This window comes from Peromyscus leucopus, chromosome 7, assembly GCF_004664715.2.
Source record: "Peromyscus leucopus breed LL Stock chromosome 7, UCI_PerLeu_2.1, whole genome shotgun sequence".
NCBI lineage: Eukaryota > Metazoa > Chordata > Mammalia > Rodentia > Cricetidae > Peromyscus > Peromyscus leucopus.
The window spans coordinates 23,578,160-23,596,097 of record NC_051069.1 but is presented as its reverse complement, the minus strand read 5'-3'; the positions used below and the strand labels follow the sequence as shown (position 1 = coordinate 23,596,097).

The 17,938-nt window shown below is 49.5% G+C and overlaps 1 protein-coding gene across 3 annotated transcripts in view; it reads left to right on the top strand.

Annotated features, from left to right (window-relative positions):
• Positions 1–10,521, top strand: part of Drd2 (dopamine receptor D2) — a 66,747-nt gene extending 56,226 nt beyond the window's left edge. For 2 of the 3 annotated variants that reach the window (XM_028864871.2, XM_037207516.1), the window contains 6 exons: positions 1,887–1,996; positions 2,950–3,086; positions 4,293–4,483; positions 5,412–5,498; positions 7,002–7,332; positions 9,165–10,521. In XM_028864871.2, the coding sequence (XP_028720704.1) occupies positions 1,887–1,996; positions 2,950–3,086; positions 4,293–4,483; positions 5,412–5,498; positions 7,002–7,332; positions 9,165–9,358 (1,050 nt within the window). In that variant the 3' untranslated portion in view covers positions 9,359–10,521. The remainder of the gene's footprint in view (positions 1–1,886; positions 1,997–2,949; positions 3,087–4,292; positions 4,484–5,411; positions 5,499–7,001; positions 7,333–9,164) is intronic. The other variant, XM_028864872.2, reaches the window with a different exon arrangement.
• The last annotated feature ends 7,417 nt before the right edge of the window (positions 10,522–17,938 follow it).

Here is a 17,938-nt window from a genome sequence, read left to right as displayed (position 1 = left end):
TCCTGCCTACCTGGAGACTTCCAGGTCTCCCACCCTTCACAGAGAGAGCCACTGTGAGCCTTTTTCTAGAAGAGATGAGATCGCAAAGAGGTGTCAGAGTTGTTTGATCACTTATTCCACACTGATTAAGCATTTTCTCCTACCCTCCCCTTGAGCCTGGGAGGAAGTGCCATACCATGAATGAAAAAAAAAAAAAAAAAAAACTGATGAGGGCTTACACAATACAGTCTGCTTGAGACAGCATGGACAGGTCTCAACAGGAGGCTGAGAACGTGCATCCAGGCAGGAAGTACCACAAAGGCTTGTAGCAAGGAGGAATCACTGCTCCTAACTACTCTCCAGAGTAACTGTTCCCAGGATCATAGAAACAGCACCTTCCTCCTTCACCCAGGCACCAGGCAAGCTGGAGAAAAGTGGGTTTGAGAGATCCTTGAAGGCAGGCACTGTCTGGACCATTACCCCCTCTATCCAGAAGTTTAGGCCAGTGTGTAGCACACATCAAGATGCTAAATAGATATCTTTAGAAAGGATGGATGGCCAGTGGGAGAGAAGAGGGTCAGAGAAGATGGGAGAAGAGGTCCTTGACATCTCAGACCTGAGTCCTCAGGGACATGAAGGCAGTTTCTAGATACCAGTCTCAGGAGGGCCTCCAAAGCTAGTGTGAACCAGATGGGCCTAATGCCCTGCCCAGTGGTCCTTTGAAAATAAATTCTATATCATGGAAGCCCTGTCTGTTTACAGCTGGATATCCAGTAGTTGTCAGCCCCGCCACAATGCAGGAACAGGTTCATGTGAACCCCCAGAAGATGTACACAGAAAAACTGCTGCTCCATCCGTGGAGGTGGTGGCAACTCTATGACCCCCAATGGAGCTTACATGGTGATGTTTGCTTTTGTGTCTGGAAAGGGAAGAAACGGCAGTGTTGGTGAGGAGCAATGTGGCAGCTAGTATGGGGCCCTGCTGAGCTAGGGAGCACACAGTGGGTACTTCCCTGCTCCAGTACATGGGTGGGTCTTCCTCACTCCTCTCTCCTGTGAGTTGAAGCCAAAGGTTTCCTCTATGGTTGGGGTACTCCAGTCTTGTAGAGTTAGCTAGCCCTGCCAAAAATCAGAAAGTAGAGTGACTATGGTTGTCTCTGTGGTGTATAGATGCTAACTAGACAAAACTGGATGTTTAGAAGACTCATAGAGATCATTAGTTAATCAGCCAGGTGCTTTAATAGATTAAAATTCAAAGTTGAGGCACTTAGATGAGGTAAGTCATCTTTCTTCCAACACAAAGTTCTTGGCACAAAGTAGTTTCACATGTCTGAAAGAAGAGAGGTCAGGGGTACAGGCCCCACGTCCTCATAGGTACTACTTGCTCCCCACTGCTACTCAGCTAAAGACCTGTAAGATTTCTGTGATGGATAATAGGGAATGTCAGTCTGATGGGATCTAGAACCATCTAGGAGACAGACCTCTAGCATGTCTGTGAGAGATTTTCCAATATTCAGTTACCTGAAGTGGAAAGACCCACTCTAAATGTGGGCATTGCTACCCCTGGGTGTGGAACACAGGAACTGAATGCAAAGAAAAAAGCAAGGTGAACACCCACGTTCATCTTCCTCTGCTTCCTGACTGTTGACTCAACATGACCAGATGCCTCCAGCTCCAACCACCGTGCCTTTTCCACCATGTTGGACAGTATCCTAAAACTGTGAGCCAAAATAAACCATTCTTTTACATTGCTTTTGCTAGGTATTCTGTGACAGAAAGGAGGAATGTAGCTAATACAACTACTAGGGCAGTCCCTTTGAGATTGTTGTGCAACCTTCCCCAGTAATGAGCCGCTGGGAAATCATCTTCACAGCCCTGCTTCCGTCCATGACATTGTTTTGTCGCCAGGTGGTGGGCGAGTGGAAATTCAGCAGGATTCACTGTGACATCTTTGTCACTCTGGACGTCATGATGTGCACAGCCAGCATCCTGAACCTGTGTGCCATCAGCATTGACAGGTAAGGGCAACCAGGTGGGGTGAAGTGATCCTCGTCATTCACCTTTCTGCTGACTGCCTCCCCTCCCTTCGGGGTCAGGCTGTCTGTGGTGCTGTAATTACTGACTGTGTGCATGTGAGTCCGTGTGAGTCCGTGTGAGTCCGTGTGAGTCCGTGTGTGTGTGTGTGTGTGTGTGTGTGTGTGTGTGTGTGTGTGTGTGTGTGTTTGGCTAGGATAGTGTACGTTCCCCATGGACTACCCAGACTGTAACTTGTATGAAAGAGTTGGTTCTGACTGGAGCTCATAAGAAGATTGTAGAAATTATTTTAACTCCATGATTCATTTTCTGGACATGAAAAGGACATCTGTCCCTTAAGCCATGGTATTGAGTTTGAATTTGGTGTCCCGCAGAAGCCAACTGGTCAAGGGGGCCCAGGCCACACCCTCTTTACTAGGCTATATCCTTAGAGTCTTTCACTCCTGTGTGCAGACATACCATGAAGGTTTCCAGCGGCCCTGTACCTCCCCCTCACAGGATTGTTGGAAGATCAGATGTTATTGGGTGAGGCAAGCTTGGTGGAGGAATGTGAGGGAGGATTAAAAATGGTTGCCACTGTAATCACTTAATGCTAAATGGGGTTAAAGCCTTGCTTGCTCTGAGGGACAGAACTGCCAGTTGTCAACAAATTCTTCTACCTTCTGCAGTCCAGTATAGTGAGCACGATTTCAAATGTGCAGAGATCCATCAGAAATTCTGCAATCCAGGTGGGAAAATTAATTGGTGTGATGGCCCAGGAGCTGCTACACAGTAGCTGCTGCTCATTAAGTGCTTGCTTGTGGGGACAAGGGGAAGGGTTGAGTGAGTGCATTAGTCAGGCATCATAGAACCAAGCAGAAGGGGCATCTGTGGTGCATCTTGTAGAGTGAGGGGTCTTCTGGTCTGCAACCAAGACTTAGGATCTCCACCTTCGCAGGTACACAGCTGTGGCCATGCCCATGCTGTACAACACACGCTACAGCTCCAAACGTCGGGTCACTGTCATGATCGCCATTGTCTGGGTCCTGTCCTTCACCATCTCCTGCCCACTGCTCTTCGGACTCAACAACACAGGCAAGTCTGGCCTTTGCCTGGGGCTCAGATATCTCCATCTCTCTGCTCTATTCGGGACATTGAGTGGCTGAGTCTTTGATACAGATATGGGTGGAAGCCCAGTGGTGGCCCATTCTTATCCCCAAGGAGGCCGGATGCATCCCTCCAGGTCCTGCCCAACTAAGAGTTGTTCCAGATTGGGCAGGAGAGGAAACAATGGCTCCAGGCACATTGGAACTGGGTGAGGAGCAAGGAAAATGACTGAGAGGAAGGAGGCCTGACCATTTTCAATTTCATTTAATATGTTGAAGCAAGCCAGCCACCCTTGCACATGTGTGTGTATGCTGGTGTATGTTTAGCAGGGAGGAGGTTACTCCATCCATGTCTGATAGTGGTATTGGAGGGAGGAGATTCAAACCCAGTGGGTCAGCTGAGTGAAGGTCCCATGATGCCTGGAGCAAAAAGCTAGAAACGAGTAGAAGGTGAGCTAACCTCAATGCCCTTCCCATGTGAGGCAGAGTCAGGAGCATCTCAGACAAAAGAGGAACAGAACACTTGTGTTTTGGAGCTGCTTCTCAGCAGAGAGACGAAGCTACAGGTCCCTCTGTGGTTCATAGGCTATAGTGAAACCCCAGAATTGTGTAGTTCAGAATACAGCTGCCATAGGGATTCCCAGGAATGGGGAAAAAGCTAATTATACTTGAATTAATACAGAATGGGCTTGATAGCAACAGACATCTGGTCTACTTGGAAGGGACTATGGATGCCTATTAAACACTAGAGCACAGGTAAGTTAGTTCAGTAAGTAAATTATCCTGTTACCAAAATTATGGAGTTGCAGGGTCTCTCCTTCCCCCATTACATATGAAAGGCTAAAGAAATGGTTTCCCCTCTTGAAAATGTTTCCTTGTGTCATTTCTTCTGAATCATGGCTCTCCTGTGTGCTTAGAAATGACAAAACTAATGAGCAAGTAATTAGAGAAGAGGAATGAAAAACCTGGAGGCCGTCAGTAGTACCAGCGTTACTTCTTGCTAACAGTTGGGGATTTTATAGCTTGTTTTTTAAAACTGAACATTTATTTGCATCTACCATTTCCAGGCAAGCATCAGTACCCAGTCTGGAAAATTGCCTCTGGTTCCCAACAAGGGGATGGCTGTCCTCTGGCGGTGCGATGGCCCTGTGGGCCTGCTGACACGTTGTCCACACGGGTTTCTCCTTTCCCCCAGATCAGAATGAGTGTATCATCGCCAACCCTGCCTTCGTGGTCTACTCCTCCATCGTCTCATTCTACGTGCCGTTCATCGTTACCCTGCTGGTCTACATCAAAATCTACATCGTCCTCCGCAAGCGCCGCAAGCGGGTCAACACCAAGCGCAGCAGCCGAGCTTTCAGAGCCAACCTGAAGACCCCACTCAAGGTCCTCAGACTCAGCCCCAACAAGGGTCCCTACTACACTTGGGTGGGGACCTGCGCCATCACAGTAATGTGGAAGTCTAGACTGGAGGAGCTTCTGGTGGTGTGGAGGGGCTGGGTGATGGTGTGGACCTTAGCTGAGTGGAGGAATCTTTAGAAAGGGAAGATGGGGGTCCATAGTGGAAGCTAACTAGGATTGTCTGCGTGAAGACCTTTGTGGCTGCACAAAGAAGTTCTTGCTTGGTCTGGTCCTTGGTTTCTCTCTTCCTCCTCATGTCGTTTTGCCTTTATCAGCCTGACCTCTCTGCTTCCTGTTCCCCATCCTCATCTTCTCCATACTGTTCTTTTTGCTTGTGATGCTCTGCCCTTCCCTCCACGTACACCCCTGCCTCCCCTTTTCTACTTCTCTCCTCTGTCCGTCTATCCTTTCCCTGCCTGTTTATCATCCGATCTCCCTCTTCCACTCAGCACTCCACAACAAAGACAGTATGGAAAGAACAAGAACTTACGGCTTAGATGCATCAGGTCCAAATCCTGGTATCCTCACCTCTTTTGATGTATGTCCTTGGGCATGTTGCTTAGCTTCTGTGAGCCTCGGTTTCCTGGTCTGTCAAATGGGAGTCCTGTGCACTTCACAGGGTGGTCATGAAGATTTGATGTGAGAAGGGATGTGAGCACGTGCCTAGCATGATCCTGAGCAGGCCCTCCACAAAGAATGGGTTCCTTTTGCTCCCCACCCTGTCCACTTCTTCTCCTCACAGTGCCAACCTTCATTCTCACCCCAATGGTCTTCTGCAGCCATATTCCTCTAATTGCTGAGCCTCTGCTCAGAGTCTGAGTTCTCCATGGACTCCTTTGTCTTAGGTTTCTGTCCCCTCACCACCTCTGCTCCCCTCTGTCTTGTGTGACCCATGTACTGGCTCACTCCACAGGGCAACTGTACTCACCCTGAGGACATGAAACTCTGCACCGTTATCATGAAGTCTAATGGGAGTTTCCCAGTGAACAGGCGGAGAATGGTAAGTGCTCAGGTCAGGGACCCAAATGCCACCATCTTTCTGCCCCCAGTGGATTCCACAGTCCCTGATGCTGAGACCTCGTTAGCTATTTCAAGGGAAAAGTGCCTCCTGGCACCCTACTTTGCATCAACTGAGAGCACATTCACCTCTCATACTTCCAAATATGGGTGCAGTAAGATACCTCAGTTCTGCAAGGACAGATCCACAGAAGCTTACATGACCCACCCATGTACAAGTGACAATAGGAGCATTTCCACTTCCCACACATGTGACCAGAGGAGCTATTTCTACTTCCCAAAGACCTGCCATGCTTTCTGCCATCTCATCAAATCCTCATGTGACCCTGGGAAGTAAATCTTATTGGTCCTCAGCTCACAGAAGAGGAAGCCAAGGCTCATGGAGTACAGGTAGCTCACCCAAGTCTGAACAGTTAGCATCGGACATATACTGGAGCCCAGATCTACGTGACTTCTGAATTCATACTCAAACTGTTCCATTCAGCATATGCTACCTTCTGGATAGGCAGCTTCTGGGGCTGTCAGCTGGTGGCTGGTGATGGGGAAGGGGAGGAGCAGAGCAGCTGGGGTGGGCAAGAAGCATATCCTGTATGTGGAACCCGTAAGTACAGATTCATAGCATACCTGAGTGTTTCCTAGTACTAGTTAGCACCAGAGTTCAAGAAGCAGGCCTTGAACCCACAGAGGAGTGTATGTAAAGTCCAGCAATATGTCTCTTAGATAGCAGGGCCCCCACAATTTGCCTGTGTTCTGGGGATAGGACTCTAATGTGCTCTTTGTGAAGCAGGTACTAAAACAGATCTCAGGTTATATTCAAGGCAGCAGTCCGTTTTCACCATCTGGGCATATAGGCTCTATTTCAGAGGCTGGTCTGAGACCACCAAGGTCCAGGACAAGAAAATCTAAAGAGGAACTTGGAAGCCATGTGTGGATCTATGCTGGACCTTCCAGGTCAGCCTAACAGGGAAGATATGGAGCTTCCAAATCAGCCCTTGGTTTCTGGATCAGGCTAGTCAGCCCATATGCCCAAACTGGTGAAAGAGTCTGTACTCCGACCTGGCAGAGGGGAACGGGGAACATGATTTTCATGTAGTCAGAACTGAGTTCTTGAAGGTGAGCCAAGACTGAATGTCAGTCAGGGGCTTATCTTAGTAACTGGTTTGGTGTCTGTCCCTTAGTTAGAACCCAGAAAGTGTCACTTAGGTTCTAAAAAAAGAGAAGTGCCTGGGTGCTTTGCACCCAAGTGTTTCTAGGGTATTGAGGCTTTCCAAGGACTGTTCTAGGAAGTGGGCCAGGAGTGACTGCCATAAGTTTGAGTGCTGTATTCAGATGACCCCTACCTCTCCAGTGACGGTGACAGTCTTCTTTCTTTTCCTGTCAGAGTAACCTTGTTGTTTGCAGGAGTGTGCAGAGGGGCAGGAAAGCCACGGAGGCTTGGTGGCTTCTGCCCAGGGATTTCATCCTAAGTTCTCTGCCTCCACCACAGGATGCTGCCCGCCGAGCTCAGGAGCTGGAGATGGAGATGCTGTCAAGCACCAGCCCACCAGAGAGGACCCGGTATAGCCCCATCCCACCCAGTCACCACCAGCTAACTCTCCCCGATCCATCCCACCATGGCCTCCACAGCAACCCTGACAGTCCTGCCAAACCAGAGAAGAATGGGCATGCCAAGATTGTCAACCCCAAGATCGCCAAGTTCTTTGAGATCCAGACCATGCCCAATGGCAAAACCCGGACCTCCCTAAAGTCAATGAGCCGCAGGAAGCTCTCCCAGCAGAAGGAGAAGAAAGCCACACAGATGCTTGCCATTGTTCTGGGTGAGTCAGATCTGGCTGATGGCTACAGCCCTGGCATGTCCAGCCTCGGCAGGGGAAAGGGTAATCCCCGCAGGTCTCAGACCTGTCTTGATAATCATGACTAGAGGGTCATGGATTGGGTACTTTCTTAGTAACGGGTCACACTCCTTACATTTAAATAGTCAATATTCAGTGGAGTCTCCCATTGTGCCTACTGTACAGAAGGGCAAACCAGGAGTTTGTGTAGTTACCTAACTTGATCACGGTTATGTCAATTCAGACAGTTTGACTACAGTTTCTGAGCTTCACTGGTGTGTGGTCAGGCACCGTAACCTGTCCCACGTTGGTGTCTTCTCCTTTTGGTCTCCCAGTCTGTGGAGTAAGTTGCCTCTCAGGGTTGTTGTCATAGGATAGCGTAGGGTTGGGAAAGCATCACATATGGGCGTTATTGTGTGTTTTGTTACTATTGCTATTGATGAGGAATTTTGAAATCTACATTTTCACTTAGCCAAGTCCCCATGGGATAAAACTGTGAAAAATAAGATGGGCTTTTGAGAGGTAGCTCCAGCTTCTATGGGCTGGGAGAGGAGGCTCAGCTGGTAAAGGTGCTTGCCACCACCGAGCCCGACAATCTGAGTTCAATCCCTCAGTCCTATATGGTGGACTGGGAGAATCAGTTCCCACAAGTTATCCTCTGATCTCCATGTGGCATATGGATGCTCATGCACACACACACACACACACACACACACACACACACACACACATGCAATTAAATTTTTTTCAACTTCTATAAAATTGTGTAATGAAAGCCCTAGGAAGTAGACTGATACAGACAGTTGGGAAAAGGAGGGTTGGGTGCGAGTGTGCCATTCTTGTGACACTGGGACCCCCTTGATGGTCTGAAAATGCTGGCAAATCAGTGGGCAGGTTCTAATGCCCTCCTGCTCAGAAGCACAGGCAAACCCCAGAAGGGCAAGGGATTATTTTCCATTTATCTGGGTGTGTGACAGGATGGGTTTGGAGCAAGGCTCTATGTGGCAGTCCACCAGGTCTTCTTTAGGGTCTTGTTACCACAAGACAATGCTCTGTCCCTAGAATATCCTCCCACACCTTCACACTGAGTGTCCAACTGGAGTAAGTGGTCCCGAGGCCTGCCTGTGTAAGAAGGCATGGTCTTCTGGTAGGACCAACAAAGGGTGTGTCTACCAACACTGAGACATCTTGGGAAAGGCTGGAGCAAGAACCTTGCCATGTGAAGGACCTAGACAGATGGGAATCGGGTATCAGTTGTGTTACTAGAGCAAAGTGGCCCCTGGGGACATTGTGGAACTGACATGAACTTTAGTTTCTCATTGAATTCAAGGGGCCGTCGTGACCACTGAGTAAGATGGACTTTTAGCTCTCTCTTTTCCTAATTTGTATGTCCCGCACTGCTGAGAACAAATTCTCTCCAGTGTCACCAGCGTGAGGATGGCATTGCCCCAATGGTAACTGGGAAGTAGTCTGTGTGTGCATTTGCAGAGACCGACCAGGGTCAGAATGTTTCCCACTTGTATTCAAGTCATTTCCTTCCCCAGCAGGCAGCCGTCGTGTCCATTCGGAAGATGAAAAAAAAAAAAAAAATGAGGAAGGTACAGGGACCCTTCCCTACAGATAAGTGTCAGAAACAGGATGCTTAGATCTGAGACCAGAGCTCCTTTTGCTCCGATTCTGGGGCTACCACATGCAGTTAGCAGCCTGGGTGCTCCAGGAGAGCCTGTGACAGAGCAGACAGGTGTGGAGGGAGCAGGGCCCACCCAGGGCCAGCCTCTCCTTGGCCCGCGGCCAGCCTGACCCTGCCCTCTTCCCAGGTGTGTTCATCATCTGCTGGCTACCCTTCTTCATCACGCACATCCTGAATATTCACTGTGACTGCAACATCCCGCCCGTCCTCTACAGCGCCTTCACGTGGCTGGGCTACGTCAACAGTGCCGTGAACCCCATCATCTACACCACCTTCAACATCGAGTTCCGCAAGGCCTTCATGAAGATCCTGCACTGTTGAGTCCGAGTCTGCCCCTCGCCTGCACAGCAGCTGCTTCCCGCCTCCCTGCCTAGGCAGGCCAGACCTCATCCCTGCGAGCTGTGGGCAGAAAGGCCCAGATGGACTTGGCCTTCTCTTGACCCTGCCGGCCCTGCTGTGTTAGCTTGGCTCGGTGCCCCTCTCTGCCCACACACCCTCATCCTGCCATGGTAGAGCCAGGGAGACTGGTATCTTACCAGCTCTGGGGTTGGATTCATGGCTCAGGGCAGCTCACAGAGTGCCCCTCTCACATCCAGACCCTGTCTCCTTGGCACCAAAGATGCAAAGGCCTTCTTTGATCTTTCCTGGGAGCGCTGGCGTGGCGGAGGCCAGAATCTGGCTCGGTGGCCGAGCACACACTGATGGTTGGCTTGACCTGGCCCTTGCTTGCCCAGGTTGGATCATGTGGTGGGAGGGAAGGACAGTTCAGACTTCACAGGGACTACACAGGAAAGCAGGGGACACACCATGGCCCCCAGGCGACATTAGTGTTGGGAGACACACACATAAACACCAGATAGCTCCACGGACCCCAGAGAAATTGAGGCTGAACAAATCTGTTTTCCACCCTCACTCCAGTGTGAACCCCGACATTTCATAGCAGTGGGTACTGCTGTGTCCTACACTGTTACAGCACCCCATGTGGTTTCTGTACCCTTTGAAGGGAACCACTCTAATCCTCACAGGCCCCTAGAGGGACCGTAAGGAGAAAAGCAGCTGATCTTCCTCTATCCTCCAACCCACCCAAGCCACCCTCTGACAAGTCTTGGACACATCCATTCCTCACAGCAAATGCTGGCCATCCTGGGAAGTCAGGCCTCGGACCTGGGTTGGGCCTCAAGTTGGAGGTGGTAACTTGGAGCTCTTTGGGGGAGTGAGTGGGTAGCCTCCTACTGCTTCCTTGCTGATCTCTTCTCTTTCCAATTCCTCTTCCTTTCCAGTGCCTCTGCCTCAGAGGAGATTGTGGGTAGGAAGCCACTGACACTGTTGGGCCTGGTGTCCTCCAGCCCTGAGGGGGGAGGGGGAGCTGCAGCTTGGAGGGCCCTGGGCTCCAACTCTGTAACATCACTATACATGCACCAAACCAATAAAACTTTGACAAGAGTCATTCCCATGGGCCCTTGGGTGGCCTGGAACACCATCAACACTGTCTTTCACATTTAGATAAAGCATAAAGGGGACAACAATAAGAGGTAGTCCAGCTACCCCCCCCCCCCCCCCCCCCTGGATCCTGGTACTTCTGAAGGACCAATCGTAGCCACCAGGGCAGAGACAGTTCCATGGTAGAGGTGTCTCCTGGGATGTTGGCTTTGCTTGAGTCTGTCTGTCCCTTGTCCAGTCTCTAGCATGGGTAGTGTGAGGAGGCAGGGACGTCTGAGGGTAGTGGTTTGGACAGATGCCCCTCTTCCCACTTCCAGGCTTGTTCACAGCTTTAAGCTTTCAGGGTCTGCAGGCCGGCATTGCCCCGACAACAGAAACTTGTCTCCTTAAAAGAGAGCTAGAAATCAACCCAGTGAAAGGGGAATGTTCTTGGCACCTTAAAAATCGGGAATAATGACAAACAAGGTAGTGGCACCCACGGGCTCAGGCTCTGGGGAGCTGTCAGGGCATAATTTGCATGCTAAATATAATATTTTTAGCACCAAACTTTGGAGCACTTAACTTGCCCTGAGCATTTAATTATGGACTTGGATCTTCTTGCTGAACTTGAATGTAGTGCTAAGCCTTGGGAAAGGCTCTTGTCCCCAGGAGCACCCTGGTGCCAGAAGGTAAGCTAAGCAGGTCCCCTAGAGTAGCTCAGGGCCACCTTTAACTTGGTGGCCATCTCCTGGAGTGGATCAAATCCCCGTTGAGTCCAGAAACCCTAGGAAACTCTCTACTGCTGACCCACCTAGTAATCGATGCCCCCACCACACACACACACACATGCGTGCACTCACCATGCCGTCAGTCTGAGGATGGATGATGATCTTGACCTGCCTGGGAGATTCAAACTTGGTTTCATCATTAGAAGTCTTATGAGGACACTCAAGTTTACCAGCTTCGAGAACTGGAGGAGATGACAAAGAGGGAGGGAGAAGAGAAAGAGGAAGGGAGGCCTGAAAGCGGGGTGGGGAGGCAGGCCCCAGCGCATTAAGAGAAGAGCCCTGTCAGAGAGAAGAGGGGAAGAGGGCAGGGCAGGGGCGGGAGGCGGGGCAGGAGAGAGTTGCCCACAATTGTCAGGAGGCTTCAAGTCTTTCTTCCAGACAGCAGATTGACAGCTGGAGTGGGCAGGGGGAGGGCTGGGCTCCACCCTCTCCCCCTTGAGCACTTGGGAGCAAAGGGATGGGAGGAGTGGTACCTGAAAACACAGAGCAGAAAGGGGTATCCCAGGCTCGGCTCTCCAAAAAGGCCCCGCCCCGTCCCTGCTCCTCTCGGTGGGTTTGGGAAGGAAGTACTCAGAGCCCTCCCTCCCCACTTCCTTACACTGACATTTCCAATGTCTCCACACACCTGGAGCCCATTCCTAGACCGTCCTTGTCTCTAGCGATTACATGGCTTCCTTCGCCTGTTGTCCAGTCTTCCCTGTGCCAAATGGTTCACTGTCCTCCTCCTGGGTGCAAGGACAGAGTCTGTATCTGTGACTTCAGAATCTCTCTGTACAGAGCAGCTTTGGACTTTTCCTTCCCGGATAGTCTGCTCCTCCTGGTCCCAGGGGGCCATTCCTGTGCCCTGAACTCACTTGAGGAGGTGGTTTGCTTGGGTGACAGGCCTGGACTGTGCAGTGTAGTTGGAAGTGGCTAATGTGGGCATGATTCTATTTATTTATTTATTTATTTATTTATAGAGAAAGAAAACCTGTTTGAGACCAGACCTTTACAGTAATATCCAAGGGTCCATTCAAACAACTATTCCTGCTTAGCAGCAGGAGGTGGAGATTGAGCAGGGACAAAGTGAGCAATGGCAAGAGGCTAGAGTCTGGGTGTCTTACGTTTCCGGGGGTCCTTTCCTGTTTATTACATGCCTGTAGCTCTGCTACACCAAGTGAAGCAGGAAGCTGGTAGAGAGAAAATACAGTGTCTTCTAAGTGAGGAGACCTAAGTGACCCATCCCCAGCTTTATGGGTAAGGCTGGGAAGACCCTGATAAGAACAGATGCTATTCCCGTTTTCACTCTGCCCAGGTTACTTCCGGAGCAGGGAGCAAGGTAATAATGGCTGCTTCTCTCTCTAGAGAGATCCTTTACCCCCAGGTAGAGTCATAGAGAGCACAAGTTAATTCAAACAAACAAAAAAAAAAAAACAAGTTCACTATGGAGGTTGTTGGGTATGTAGTTCAGTTGGCAGAGTGCTTGCCTAGTGTCCATGAGGCCCCGAATAGAGTTCAGTCCTTAGGACCACATACATCAGGAGTATCTATATGCACATGCGTGCACACATAATCCTGGCACTGGGAAGGAAGCTGGCTTGGGAGGGTTGCTGCAAGTGTGAGGCTAGCATAGCAAGTTCCAGGCCAGCCAAGGCCATCTCACAAGTCTATCTCAGGAAAAGAAAAGAGAAGGAAAATGCCAGCCACATGACCATAACATTACTTTGGGACTTTGTGTTATGGGCACACATATGACCTTCCACCCCAAGACTCGGAGCGGAGCTGAGACAGAGAGAGGAAGCCAGCCACCCAAGTAGAGATCAAGTTGATAGGTGCAGTCATGTGGGGGAGGAGGCAAAACCATTGAGGGGATAAGAAAGATGGCATTTATGAAGACACCAAACTAAGAAGCCATACTATTACCTTCTGGGTTATCTGGGTAGCCCCACCTTCAAACACTATTTTGCTGCCCCAGGCATGTACAGCATGAGGAAGAGAGCCACAGGAGGCCATGCTCTGAGCTCCATCCAGGGCAGGGGAAAAATGGGATGGCCAAGAGAAGAAGGTCAGAGTCACATTCAGAGCCAGAAGGGCTGGCAGCACGGGCCTGATCCCATCCTTCCTTCCTGTCAATCCTCAGGCAGTACCACCATCCTCTTCCTACTTCCCATCCTTTTCTTGAAGTCGCTTTATCCATCATCTGACCGCCCCTTATTGCACACAGAGTCCCCTCCTGCACTCTGCCCAGCTCTTATGGCTGCAGACATGGTCCTTTGGCTTGAGCTACACTAAGCTGTTAGACTGCTGGAGCCTCTTGTACTGTCATCTGTAGATCATCTTAACACTGTGGTCTCTGCAGTCACAACCAGTGAGCCGGGGGCTTGCCCTTACCTTGTAGTGACTCCACACTATTGTAGATGTGTTCCAAGATCACAGCCATCCCAAAGCCCAGAAAGAGTCACCCTTCCTTTCCAGGATGTGCTGGCATGGAAAACTAGGCAGCTATGTTCTACAGCACTGTTCTCCACAAGGTCCCCAAAGCCTGATTATCTGTGCTCTATTCCAAGAGAAAAAAAAAATCCTCTTGTTTAGGAGAAACTGCAAGAAACTGAAATGTTGAGTGCTTATTAACTGCCTTGCCATTTCATGGGCTTGGCATCAGATTTAACTATGACAACACCCTAAGGACACAAGCGCTGCTGCTAAATGGTGTGACTGAAGCAAAGTAACTTTCAGCAACTTGAGGTTTTGCAAGGCTGTGACCCAGGAGAGCTTTGTATTCAGGTCTCCTGCATGGGCCCACCCTACTCCAGCTTCCTTCCCAGCTTCCTTTCCCAGCTTCCCTCCCTTGGCACATGCTAGCTAGCCTGGATCCTGCCCTTTGCCCTTTATATGACATTGCACAAAACCTTCCAGCTCCCATTGCCTATAATCTGACTAAGCACCATGGATCAAACATGGGTGTCCTGAGCACTAAGAGGGGGGAGAGAAGAGGATGTAGGAATAGTTAGGTTGTATACCTGAGCAAGCAATAGGGCAGACAGCAAGGGGTGCCAATTCAATGCCTTCAAGAGGGGCAGTCATCTCCAACAGGGCAAGCAGGAAAAGCTTCATAGGTAGAAATGAATAGGTTGGATCTGGGTAGGGGGAGCTATGTAGGACCCCATCAGGCACAGATGGGGGAAGGGAACTCAGCATTAGCACAAAGGATTGTGGTATTTTCCTGGGGCTGGTGAGTTCCATAAAAAAATGCTCCTGAACAGATAACCAGAGCAGTTATCTTTGTGTCCAGAAGCCCAGGGGCCTCCTCTGGTGACTGCTGTCCCCTCTCTCACAAGCCTGCAGATTGGCATCCTCTCTGCATCTTTACTCTGTGCCACCACCACCCAGTACTTTCTCAGTGCTTCTAGGATGCATCCATAGGTGTCTCTAGCCCCCAATAGTTTTCTGAAGATCACTACAAGCCTGAGTTCCACCTGAGAAGGTCACACAAGCCAATTGGAACTTCCGGCCTGCAGTTTAATTCCCTTGGCGGTGGCTTGCTAAAATGTACTACTCCCTCTGGTTTCCAGTCTCATATCTGGGAGGGTTTTACCCACTGACTTCTCAAAGTGCAAGAAGCCACCTAAGCAAAGGTTTAGAATAGGAAAGAAATTCGCCTCTGTACATGGTAAAGACAGAGCAGGTAAGTGGAATAATGTTGAAGAGAAAGGACAAGAGCTGGAAGACAGAAGAGAAACAGAGTGAAGGTGAGTGCCCATGCATGCTGGGGCTGTGTGATCCAACAGCATCCTCACAATAAAAATTCTTCTACACTCTGAAGCTGGAGCATCCACAGACCTCCCTGTCTAAGGGTAACATCTAGGGGAAGTCTATATCTAATAAAGTGTAAAAGGAAGACTCTAGCCCAGGTTTGTCTGGCCACCTCTAAATCCTGTCATAGCCTGGAATCCCAATTTCCTACCCCAGCATCCAGTTTCCCCATTACACACAAATCCTAGCGGGTCTTTGGAATTGGACATTCAGGCTCTATGTATCCATCCTTTAATTGGAAGGAGATGGGAGCTCTCCTCATCCTCTCACAGTGAGACCCAAGGTAGACATCAGAGTCTTGCCCACTGGGAAGACATCCCATTGTTTGCCTGTAGAAATAAGTCTGTCCCTCCCACATTTTTGGAGCTTATGGAGTACCTCCACATCTACCCAGCCTAGCCTCTGGCCCTACTCAGGTCCATCCACGTCATCTTCAATATTTACATCTTTCTGGAGGCTCTTACTGATCAACCCAATGCTTAGGTTGGAAACTGACTGGAGAAGGGATAACGAAGGGGAGGTCATAGATTAATTCTATCCACATATGGCTACTTAAGTTTAACAGTATTAAAATTTTGATCTCTCAGCTATACTCACCATATTTCAAGGACTCAGTCCTACAAGTTGCTAGTGGTACCCTACTAAGCGAGATAGATCCCAAAGATTTCTTCCCTCCTTTACAGTCCTGTTGGAAATACCAGTCCTAGATTAGGAGTTTGGGGACCTTCAACTAAGATATGGATAAAGGGTGAGGGGCAGATTTGTGGATGGGAAGGGAATGTTCACTTGGGTTGATTTGAATTTGAGGGTTCTCTAGGTCCTCCTTATAGAGATGCTCAGTAAGAAACTAGGGTTCCAGTTTCTAGCACTTCCATCCTTAGGCACTTTAAACACAGTGGTAACCTACCAGGGACTTACTTCCAGCAATTTCAAGTACCTCCCTTAAACCCAGTCTAAAATATCCCTCCATAACTGAGAAGGCAGGTGGGTCCAAATGAAGCTCACGGTGTATGTGTCTGTCCAGGGCAACTTGAAAATACAGCAGACAACAGAGTCCTCTTGTTCAATACGGAACCCAAACGATTGTCTCTGTTAGCTCTTAGAGGAAGTGATTCAAAGAAGCAGGGATCCGAGGATCTCCGTGCAAAGGCATGATCATCAGAGCCAAAGTAATTCACAGGCACAGTCCTGACCACACTTTCAGGATACCCTTGTCATGTACTGGATAATGAATACCAAAGCATTCCTCCCAACACCTTTCTTCAAGGTTATCCTGACACCCTTCCTTACATGATAAGCCAGGCACCATCTTCTCCTGTGGTTCCATCATCAACATTCCCTTTGGTTGCTCCGAGCTTACCTGGATGTGCATATGCGGTCCCTGTATCTCCTCTGGCTCTTCTGGAATCCTAGACTTCAAGCTCCATCAATATTCTCAGGTTCAAGTAGGGCACACAGACCTGTCCCTTCCCTCCTTTTGCTGAATGTTTTAGGAGACAGAACTGGGGGTATTTTCTTAATTACAGCAGGCAGCTGGCATAGTATGGGGACAAACAATCTGTTGAATATTCCCAGAGCCCAGAAATTTCTACCACATCTCTGGGGAAGACTTCCTATAGGCATGGTTTTGCTGAGAAAGGGCTCAGAGAAAGCCTTGGGTATGCCCCCTGGTGGTCATCCTAGGCCCTGGCTCCTCCACTTCAGAGTCATGGTGCTCATTCACATCAGGGTCTGCCCTGCAGATTGTGGTTTAGTTGGTTGAGGGTATATTTAAAGAATCCCTCATCAGGATTTTTTTGTTTTTTTGGTTTATCAAACAGGGTTTCTCTGTGCGGTTTTGGTGCCTGTCCTGGATCTCTTGCTCTGTAGACCAGGCTGGCCTTGAACTCACAGAGATCTGCCTGGCTCTGCTTCCCGAGTGCTGGGATTAAAGGTGTGCGCCACTACCACCTGGCTCATCAGGATATTCTCATGTGTAGACTAGCCTGATAGCTGCTTCTCGAGGACACAGCCCAGTCAAGTGCTGACCCCAGGTTTACCATTGACTGTCCCAAAGCTGTCCAGAGCCCAGCTGGAGCTGCTCTAGAGATCCTGGGACAGAGGGAGAGAGGTTGCCAAAATGAATTCATACCCTAAGCAGGGTGCCACATAGGGTAGCGAGTCTTCTTTGCCCCATCTTTCACTATGATGATGCCAGGGTGCTAATGGGGTGGGGAGATGAGGTAGAAGGGAGAACCTGCCCTCCTCATACTCTTCTAACAGCCACTGTCTCACAGATCACTGAACCAGACCTACAAATACACACAGTGGATATTAGCAGCTCTGGCCCTTACCTAACCTGCCCACAACTGATGGGTAGACCAATGAGTGGGTGGCCTATATGTGTTCATAGAAAGCAGTTCTCTGAGCAGCTGAGGGGGAAGAAAGGAAGTCCCTGTTTCTGCAGCTCCACCCCAAGCCCAGACAACCCCCTTGCACTACCAACTTCCTCTCAGCTGCCCTGCCTCCTCCCTTGCATGTATTTACACACCAATTATACACATGTACAAGTATTATACATTTATATCTCCATTTCCTTTTAGCTACCCTGCCTGCTCCCTCACATGGGTTCACAGATGCATCCTATATGCACCCATGCATTATGTATACACCTGCAACTTCTCTTAGCTGCTCTACCTCTTTTCACATAAACTCTCACAAAAGTATCATGTATGTACATGGACCACACCAGATAAATCACACATGCATGCACACACAGTCACCCAACTCCCCTCAGCTGCCCCCTCTCTTCTCCCTCATGAGCTCACACACATATATTGTGCACACATATAACATATCAGACACTACAGACACACATATGCCATATTAACCCCATTGGCTTCCATGGGTACCCAGATGATCC